Raw genomic sequence first — 10,823 nt, forward strand, 5'->3', positions numbered from 1 at the left:
ACAAACAGTCATTGACTGAAGTATCCATACAACATAACATAAAACCATACAAGAGAGGGCACTTAATGGCAGACAGCACAGAAACACCACTGACAGCAGAAATTCTTTCTGCCAATGAACCACCTTTCAAAACCAGAGACCACATGTAATCAGTTACAAAACGGACTCATCCTTAAGCAAAACATTCTTTTCTTAAATTGGAAGGGAAAGAGACACAACCAGTGAAGAAAAAGACATTCGGGAAAAGAAGACAGGAAGTTGAAATGAAATCAGAGAGAGGGTTTGCAGCTTGGCATTGTATTATACAACATGTTCAAATAGGACCGTAAGAACAGTCCCATTTTTGTTATGTCACAGACTAGACTGAGGTGCAAATCCTTCTTGGAATACTTTTAATACTTGAAGCAGTATTAAGTGCGAGATGTTGATTTGGGGATTTTCATATAAAACTCTTGTCTTTTTCCCACAAATTTTACAGATTTGGTCACAAGTGTTTAAGAGTTGAAGCTGTGGTAGAACCATACAAAACATACAATTCATCATTAAAACATTTAAAGGGATGAAGTAGCTGTCAGATGAGGTAGGACTTACAAAAATGCTTGGAGCACAAAAATCATTGTTAATTACAGTTGATTGACTGCCTTGGATTCAGGTAATTGAGTTACCTTCACATCGCAAGAACAGAAGGTAAGTGTCAAGTATATGTTTCTTTATGTTTCCTCTTCTTTGAACTTAAAACTGTCATAGAGAATAATACAGAGATCCAGCATGTCATCATAAATTAATCTCACTCCATAATTACATGTAACATGAAATTGACAGTATATTGGTCATTTCTGTGCCTGTAAATGGTTGATTACATGAAGTATCTTGAACTAGTACTCTCAGTCTGCTCTTGAAAAATGTAGTGCAACAGTTGTCTCGTGAGATAAAACAGAAGTAGTAAGTATGATATTTCCTACCTGACAGAATGAGCTATAGCTACATGTATAGTGGTAGAAGTCCATTCTGATTTTTTCCTACTTCACAGTCAGCTACCTTTAACCACATTTATAGAGGTAGAAGTCCAGTCTAATAAATTTTCTAAAACAGACAATGAGCTACTCTACTTAGAACTACATGCACAGAGGTAGGAATCCATGCCCATAGATATTACCTACCTGACAGCATGAGCTTACTCTGCTTTTAACTACATCTACAGTTGTGGTCGTAGTCCATTCTGATTGAGATTTCCATCCTGACAGCAGGAGCTACCCTAATTTTAGTCCCATTCATATGGATTCCATGTCTGCTTCTCACACATGACCTGAGTAGCTACTAAACAATGTTTTTTACTTGTGTTGGTCATTACAGGTGACAGGCTTAGGTCATCAGACTGGTCTGACAGGAGCTACCAGCAGCTCATCCCGTGGGTAGTGCCGACTGTCAGAACATTGGGGCCGAAAGCTGCACGCCCAACCCTGGAAACAATGAAACAATGAGCGCTGAAGTAGAAGTAACCATAGAGTCCCAAGGCGGTATCCTTTCCAGGACTCCACCTACAGGCTCTCAGAAGGCTGGATACTCCAAACTGCTGTTCACTGCAAAGACTCAAACAATAATCAGAGCCTTCCCCTAAGAAATGAAATCTGCTGACCTCTTGTGGTTGATGAGTATGATGCACCCTGCAGGGAAAACACAGGCAGCTGATTTTTCTTCACATTTTATTCAGTTAAGACATGATGCACACTAACTGGAGACCCCAGCTGGATCCGGTCTTAAAAACAAGACTGACTGTTCTTTATTCAGGGTGAACTGTAGGATGACTTGAAGAAACAAAGAATTAAATGTTCCTCCCAAATCAGGGTGGTGACCTGTATTAAATAACATCAACTCACAATAAAAATAATGTTCTCAACAGAACCTTTTCAAAGCTTCTCTGACGGTCACACAAAAGAAGTCAAATTCTGTACACACTTTCTCTAAGGCAACTTTTGACAAGCTTTTCATTGTTCTCTGAAGTCTGTGCGCATTGACTTCTCAATTTGCAATGCAGGCAGGACACACACACACACACACACACACACACACACACACACACACACACACACAGAGTCTATTGTGTCTCTTTGGCTGGCTGTGGCAGAGGTGGTGGTGTTTTGGGCCTGCTCTGTTCCTCTGCTCCTGCGCCATCAGCTGTTGCTCCTGCTGCTGAGCTGCTAGGGTTTGCAACCTCAGTCCCACTCTGCAGGAACTTGCGCAGGTCTTTCAGAGCAGGCCTGAGCATCTGCACCAATGCTAGAAGGGCAGCCTGGGTACCTTCCAGGGCCTGGGCCTGTCTTTCCTGGGCGAAGGCCTGAGCCTCCTGGGAGCGGCGCATCATCTGCAGCAGCTCATTCTGGCCCTCCAGGTGCTGGGCGATCTGTCGGATGTGAACGTTGGTGACTCTCTGCTCCTGCAGGAGGCGGGCTGAGTTGAGGGCAATACGGCTCTTCAGCTCCTGAGGTTTGGCCTGACCCTGAGGCGGGGGCGGGGAAGCTGAGGATGAAGCAAGCATCTCCACTGGAGCCTCAACGGCCGCCACCACAGTGGGAGCAGAGTCACTTACAGTGGTGGTGCAGTACTCCACCACACCTCCATCTTCCAGAGTGTGGTAAGTTGTTTCAGCTGGAAACAGGACAGAAAAAACTGTTATTGTGTCTGACGAGTCTCTAAGTTTCCATTCAAAACACAAAACTGAAAATAAAGTGGTGATCTCTAATCCTCACACAATGCACCAGTTAAAGGAGTGTCAAACACTTTGGGAAACCTGCTTGCTTTCTTGGTGAGGCTGAGATGAGAAGGTGAAGGGTGGAGCCAGGAGGGTGGATTTCAGGTGGGAATGGTTTGAATTGGATGGTCATGAATATGCAAGTCAATTTATTATATTACATTTTCACCCATTTAACCCCCTTTGTTGGACACACTGACTTTCTACCCACAATTTAATTGTATTAATTAACTTTGTCTAAACTATTACAAATGTTTATTAATATCACTGGACAGTTAAAACAACAATCACCAAAACACTTCAGTATTCATCTGAACACCCTCCTCAGCTGTAAAGTGACAGAAAGTACCTCAGCAAGAAATGCACACAGACATGACATGTGCTGACCATGTGACGCTTTACAGCCTGAGTGTCCTTAGAAGTGAGTCTACACTGGGTGTGACGAGTCAGCATTTTGTCCAAACTACCAACTGGTTCTTAAAATGTAATAGAGCCAATCAGGCATCATTATTGTCACTCAGGCTCTTTCATCTTTCATGGATGGATCCAAAAAACACAAAAATCAGTAACTTCTACCAACAGAGAGTATTAAAGGACACATACTCTTTAATTTATCTTCATACGCCTCAGGTATCTGCAGTCACAGTTTATGCTGATAAGAAATCTTATGTAATGATCAATTTAATATTTGTATCCTTTGTACTGTACGGAGATATGTGTCCTTTCAGCTAAGTAATAGGGTGACTGCTCTGCATGTATACAATATTATGCAGGTATGGAGGGATATTGCAGAAAGAAACCCCTTACCATTCAGTGGCTTTGCCTCATCGCAGACTGTTCCTGTGCCAGCTGGAAGAGCTGAAAAATACAGACAGGATGTGATGCAAAAACACAAGAAAAACAACCAACAATCAAAGAATAAGTAAATCTAAAATACAGTAAAATACAAATCAGCTAAAACATGCAAAAACAACTGCATGGTCCTTAATATTTTTCTCCTAAGAGTGCCAGAATTCTATTTCCATGCCACAACTAACCGCATTTCATTGTCTGTGTTGCACTCTGACGATGACAATAAAGTTGAATCTAATCTAAACATGCGACTCACTGGATCTAGAATTGAGGATAATAGTAAGCAATACATGGAGGAGGCACCGGAGGAAAAGTAGGACTGATGTATGAAACTCATTAACAAAGCGTTTCAGTGGCTGAGAGATGGTGTACAAGTCTACAGTGAGTCACGGACAGACAACCATGCCATCAGGGTCAGAGTCTGCAGGTGCATCCCATTTGTCTTTCCTCCCTCATTACCACTGGTCATCATTACCTACCAGGAAGGAGCGAGTGATGTGGTGAATGAGAGAAGACAAGAGAGACTAGAGCTGGGGCAGCTGTTCGCTTAAATCACCAAAAACGTCCACAAATACCAGCATTAAAGACAATCACAAAAATAGAGAATTCAATAGATCATGATTAATTCAACATTAATCAAATGTCACCTCCAATCCAAAAAAAGTGTTTTGCCTCTTGTTTGTATGTATGTGCAGGCTGTTATTTTCATCTGCAGAACATGTGCTCCCCTTAAATCTCAGATGAACACATCTATGTACAAGCATGATTTTGTGACATCACAAGTTTGGGAGCCAGTCATGGTCCAGTAGCAATTTAACAAAAGTGCGATGCGGAAACTTGATGCCTCCAGGTCACATACAGTCCAGCAGTAAAATGCCTGAAATGAACAATATTCACAGATTCTGGATTTTTCTGAATAAGGAAGAAGGAGATGTCAATTTAAGAAGTTTTAAATAAGGAAATTTAACATTTTTGTGTAAATACCAAATTAGACACTAATTATTATTCAAAGAACATTATTTTCAAATATGTGGAGGGGAGCTTTAATTCTACCTGTCAACCACATGTTATTCTTATCAGTGGAGAAAAATCAAGCTGGGGGGGCAGGTTTTAATGTGAGGGGAGCCTAAAGCTTCCCAGCTTGTTTCCTCTAATGCTTGCATGAGTGGCAAGTCGGCAGCAATTAAAAGAACACTCAACTGATTTTACATGTCAGTTCATATGTAAAAACCGTCACGTTGTGCCTTCTGAGGCAAATCTGACAAAATAACCCTGATGATGTCATCTCAATTTGGGCTTGGAGACTATAAATGTACCACTAAAGGCCTGAGGAATTGGAAAACATGAACCTTTAAAAGGCAAGGAGGGTCTCACAAAAAGACAAAATAAATTTGCATTATGGGAATTGTGGGATCCACTGTTCTGAAGGACTCATACTAGGGACTAAAATTTGAATATTTTAGTCTCTGCTGCTTCAATTTTGACCACAGACCATTTTGACCACAGAGGAGTAATAGATTACTATTTGAGTGCCCCTTTAAATGACTTAATTAGTTTTAGGCTCACGAATGAAAAGGGGTGAGGGTAGTAGGGCGTTTTTGAGACAGCTTTGGTAAGAGAGGTGGAACTAATGAGCAAGATCAACTCCTGAAATGTTTGTGCTGTAAAGCTCTGGTTCCCCACCTGTGGGTCAGGACGCCTTGAGAGGCTGCAAGATCAATCTGGGGCCATCAGAGGATTCAGAGGATAGCAACGCAGCGACACACACTGTACCTAGGTTTACCTTCTCACTTTCTTTTAATCTTTACTGATTTCTTGTAGAATATTGTTTTGTTTTATCTCCTCAATATTACAATAATATTCAAAGAAATCCGAAATGAAATAATTCCTCTTTCAGTCTTCAGTTATTTACAAGCTGTTGACATATGTAACCTCTGATGAGAGTCACATGTAGACAGCTTTGTGTTGGGGGAGTGATAAGCCAAAAAGGCCGGGAACCGCTACTTTAAAGGAAACCTGCAGACCTTGAGGGGCTTTTAGGGTGGCACAGTTTAATTAAACATTTGCAACAGAGGTGCATGCTGAATCTGAGCACATTTGCAGTTCTGAATCCTTTTTTGCCAAGGCTGGTTTCACGGGTTTGATTAAATAATGCATCAGCTCCTGTATAATTAATTGAGTGTTCGCCATAATCCAGCACTCTTTTTCTCAAATCCTTGCACAGCAGGGTGCACAGTGTCATGCTGCATGCTCTCTTGTCACTTTTTAGCAAAAGCTACTGTGAGTATTACAGCATCTGTTCTGCTGTTGGATATATATTTCATTTTAAAGCATTAAATTGAATTGTGTTCAATTTTGCACCTGCAGTGAGCCTCAGCCTCTCAGTCCACTTAAAGGTGAAATATGTAAGAATCGGCCACCTGTCGTACGTCGCTCCAAACAAACAGGGGGCAGTATATCACCAGAGTAATGGCAGCTGCTGCTCACTATACTCTTTGCTCTGGCTAGCTACTAGCTGCCATTAGCTACTTAGCTCAGTTAGCCATGTAGTTAGAGTGGTCCTATTAGCTGACTGGAGTATGTCTTCTGGGGCCATTTGAAGTCTTGAATGTCGGTGTTTACAATGCAGAAAACGGAACCAGGCTCAGCAGTGTCCAGTGAACATGGCTGGACTGTGAATGTGGCCTCTGTACTGATGGAGGTCACTTTCATGACAGGGAATACAGTTCAGAGGGGTTTACAATGGCTCGCACCAGGACTCTGATTCCAGGGATGACGAGGACATTCTAGGCGGGGACAGGCGAGGCATCAGCAGCACACATTTTCACATCTAACTGTGTGAATTAAGTGTGTATATCAAACAAACCAGAAGTGGTGATTGTCGTAACAGTGGAAAGACAAGACGGTTTGGGTAAATTTGATTTGGTTTTTTGAGTTAACTTGGCAATTAAGCTTTTCTTAGATCAGTAACAGAGAGAAACTTGACTTAAAAAGATGCGTGGTTGTATTCTGAAGGACACTGGCGTAGGATTATTTTGTTTCTGGACATTTTGTGAGTTTATTTTGTTTATTTACGAGATGAAAAAAGCTAAAAGAGCTGGTGAAACATAGGAAACTGTTTAGCTTCCAGTTAAAAATGCGGGGGCCTATTATAGGACTATCGCCTCTAGAGGTATGAAGTGGTATTACAAGACAAGATGGGTCAGGCTAGCTGGTTAGCATGCTAACTTCAGTAGATATCTGCAACACAACACACAGACGCCTTTGACATTACTCGAGACAGTTATTAATTCACCTTCTGCTGATAATTTTGGTTCATTTTTGAATGCTTTAAAATGAAATTATTACTTACTTATTACATTTTGCACATTTAAGAAGCAACATTTTCACCAGGTTCTGAACACATGACATAACGTTGTGAACTTTTGCTGCTGTCCAGCAGCAGACAGCGACCACTGTCACTGTATCCTGTGGAAAAAAACTTCAATCAACTTACTCTCTGCCAGTGTGACGGTGGCGGTGGTGTTCACTGTAACAGGTAAAGTTATCTCAGCATCCGAGTCTGCCGCAGGTAAGCTGATGATGGTGGCCTCTCCCAGGAGGTTACAGATCCTCTGCTGCATCGCAGTGAGGATGACGGGAACTGGAGTGCAGTCAGCAGAGGTCCCCTCTATGGCTGCCCGCGCCTGGGCCACTTTTCGCCGAACCTCCGTCTTCATGTCAGACCACTTCTTTTTCACCTCAGGCAACTCTCTGGGACAGGTGGTGACAGCGTTCACCTTTTTCAGGATATCCACCCACGCGTTATTCTTTGCCATGTGTGTGACTCCAGCATTGAAGTGGTTAACCAGTGTGTGCTTTTGTTTCTCTATTTCTTCCACGATAATTTCCACCTCTCTCTCCGAGAAATTCATTTTTCTCTTTTTCGCGACCGATGCCATAACCGCAGAAATTCCTCTTTTGGAGAGGTAATTGTGCGTATTGTACGCAAAAATAGTAGGATTTACTCAATTGATGTGCGCAACGTAATGGCTTCCAGAATCGGCTTCTTCTTCCTACTAACAACGCTTACGTTAGCTGGGCGTGTAGCCCCGCCCATTGAGATCCAATTGGTTTGGTATCTCGCGGTCATGCTAGATTCTTTTTTCCTATTGGCTCAATCAAACGCCAGTCACTCAACGAGCCAAACAAACGGTGATTCAAACGCCAAATAAAAATTCTCACAGTTATGTCACTTTATGCTACAGACGTAGTTTGTGAATAGGAGCATGTTTTTTTCTGTTGACTAGAAAATTGATACGAAAAATGAATCCAAATAAAAGCAATTAAAAAATCTATTTATTTTAAAAACTACTACTACTACTACTACTACTACTACTATTACTACTATTACTACTACTACTAGTAGTACTACTACTAAAAATAATGTAATATGTAATGTAAAATGTGTCTATTAAATGTTATGTTTTTTGTGTGAGTGTGTGTACAGAAAAACCCAAGATACATTTACAACTATTTACACAACCTAACCTAAAAACAAGAGTAAACACTTTTACCTCTAAAATATTCAGAGCTGAAAAGATCATGTTGACATGTTCAGCTTGAAATGATTATTTTGGGGAAAAATAAATAAATAATAATAACTCACCCTGTCTGTGTACACACATAGTTTATGTGGGACAAAGTCCTAGGCCTTTTTCAAAGAGGACATGTTCACGTGACAGGTAAGAAAAGTACAGGTGTAGTGAAGGAAATGAATGATGGCTGAAGTCCATTTAGTTACTTGAGTTTCAGATCCATGCAGGCTCACCATCACACTGTCATGACTCAGTGGGACATTCAGAGCAGAGTCTTTGTTAATGTTATCTGTAACACCTGTGATTTTTCTACCATGACATGTCAAAATGTTTGCCTTGAACTTTTTTTTTTTTTTTTTCTTGTTGCGAGTCACAACTGTCAGGTCTTGGCTATAAAGTCCCAAGTCAAGTCCAAGTCTTAAACTTCATGTTTCAAGTATTAAACAAGTCATAATGCTCCCTCAAGAAATGTAATGCATTTTTCCTTTTTCTTTTATTTAGAGCTTTAAGAGAAGGTATTCCCACCTCAAACTGCCCTCCAACAAACATAGAAAAACCAAACAAATCAAAACAAAAACAAAGAAGGTTGACAGAGAAGCAAATGATTGTCCATGCATGTCCTGATATGCTGTGTTTCCAGTGTCCGCAGCCGCCATGACAGAGATGTCTGGCTGGAATTGAACTGTACGTTGTCACAGCTGGGAGATGTACACTGGGCCGGATTTAAAAAGTTCAAATAAAGTGTACACTGAGGGGCACATAAGTCAACAGACACAGCGTCTTTGTACTTGATTCGCTTTGATTTCTGATATAATTAATAAAGGATCCTACAATTTGAACAAACTGACAGCAAGAGTCAGATGCAGAGTAGCCAATTTCCTCCAAATAAAGAAAAGAAACCTTGTTATTTATCCATTCGTTCAAACAAGGATGAGAAACAGATTCCCATTTGCTCAAAACAACCCTTTTAGCTACAACCACACTTATATGGTTGTATGGCAACCATTTAAGTATATTGTATAACTATATGGCAGTTTTAGGGAGTTTTCAGTACAACCCCAAACAGAAAATGTACATTTAGAAACACAAGCACAGTAACAGCTAGTAGGCTTAATGTACAGAAAGCAGGACTGCTTTTAAAGTTTGGAGTTTGATTCATCACTTTTAAATAAACTTTTAAAAGCAAAAGTAGCTTCTGTCAAGTAGTGACTGTGATCATTCCAGGTATCATCTGTTGTCTGCACTGACAAATGCATTTTTCTCTCCAACTCACACGACATGATTGGCTGCTGTCAGATTCATTCAAGGTATATGTGAAAAATTAAGAGTTTATTATAACATTATGTATAATAATTGGGGTCAGGGAGGATATCAACCTGTTTCAAGTCAAGAGACTAACGTCCAAGTGAGATAATGAGTCATTGATGTTTAAGTTAAATTTCAGTCTTTTTTGGGTATTTTAACCCCAATATTTATCATTTATCAGAAATATGTAAACATCTAATACATTGTTTAGAACACATTATAATAAAGCTATAAGGGATATTTTGGAGTATAAATATACAGTATTTTCAACAATTACAACTTCAAGATATGTTTCATGACAAAATAATACAGTTGTAAAACTGTATTATTTTGTCATTTATTATGTGTTTATGTACCAGCATCCATTTATGGAGGGCTATCACCAATCATGATGCTGCCATACATACACTTTATTTGACTTCATTTTGGTGTTGCTGCCAGTGTTCACACTTGGCCTCAGCTGCCAAATGATTTCAGAGAGCTCAGAGGTCTCCTCAGCCAGTTTGCTGTTAGCAGCAGATGGCAGTGTTACAACAAGCAGACAGAAGACACACACTTTGAACAAAGAGATGCAATACCCTCACAGAATGGAACAGTTAATACCCTCCAATCTTCTCCAGGATGAATTCAGCATGAATACAAGTGAGTGGGATTCCATTACATCTACAAATAGAAGAATTTTGTTTAGTTTAATGGTTCTGAAGAAGGAGAAAAATTATTCTGCCACTATAAATGTTTTCTGACAGCTTGATTGAACCAACAAAAAAGCTTGTAGTTTATGAAGGGTTTAAAATTCTTATGAAACCGTAAGTTTTTCAATAATTCCAGAGTATCATCTAATATCTAACACTTGCTAAGAATCATTATTTTGTAACTGACTGCCAGCCAAATGTTTTTGAAAGCAGATGACACTTTATCTGGACATTAAAATAGCACACAGTCCTTACTGGTTCACATTGGCACTGAGCCACAATGAGCACATGCTGCCACAGGGCAGACGTCATCCCCTGAAACCAGCCAATAAACATTTTCTTATTCATTCAAGCTCAGTCTGTGTTGTGCGTTTGGGTCCGTCCTAGTTAACCATTGCAGACATAGATGAAAGACAGTAGAAAACACACGTTTTCATCTTGGAAATCCCTGACTGAGAAATCAGACTCAGACTGAGGGAGAGTAAGCACACCACAAATGGACCTTGTGGAATGCTGTGAACTTTATGAAATTAATTATTTTTTTTAATCAGTCACAACTACTTTATGAAGATGTAACTGCTCCCTGAATGTATAACTCTGACCTGGTTTAACCAGGTTTTTCATCTTCACCAGCCTCCACCTGTTGAC

General features: G+C 40.3%; 1 protein-coding gene across 1 annotated transcript; it reads right to left on the reverse strand.

The window, feature by feature from the left end:
* Positions 1-1,686: 1,686 nt before the first annotated feature.
* Positions 1,687-7,671, reverse strand: naif1 (nuclear apoptosis inducing factor 1). The gene is made up of 3 exons (XM_076758287.1): positions 7,098-7,671; positions 3,557-3,607; positions 1,687-2,646 (listed from the first exon to the last, which is right to left on the reverse strand). Exons 1-3 carry the CDS (start codon positions 7,540-7,542, stop codon positions 2,096-2,098), a joined length of 1,047 nt encoding a protein of 348 aa, XP_076614402.1. The 5' UTR covers positions 7,543-7,671; the 3' UTR covers positions 1,687-2,095.
* Positions 7,672-10,823: the final 3,152 nt, after the last annotated feature.

This window comes from Chaetodon auriga, chromosome 19 (assembly GCF_051107435.1).
Source record: "Chaetodon auriga isolate fChaAug3 chromosome 19, fChaAug3.hap1, whole genome shotgun sequence".
Classification (NCBI taxonomy): domain Eukaryota; kingdom Metazoa; phylum Chordata; class Actinopteri; order Chaetodontiformes; family Chaetodontidae; genus Chaetodon; species Chaetodon auriga.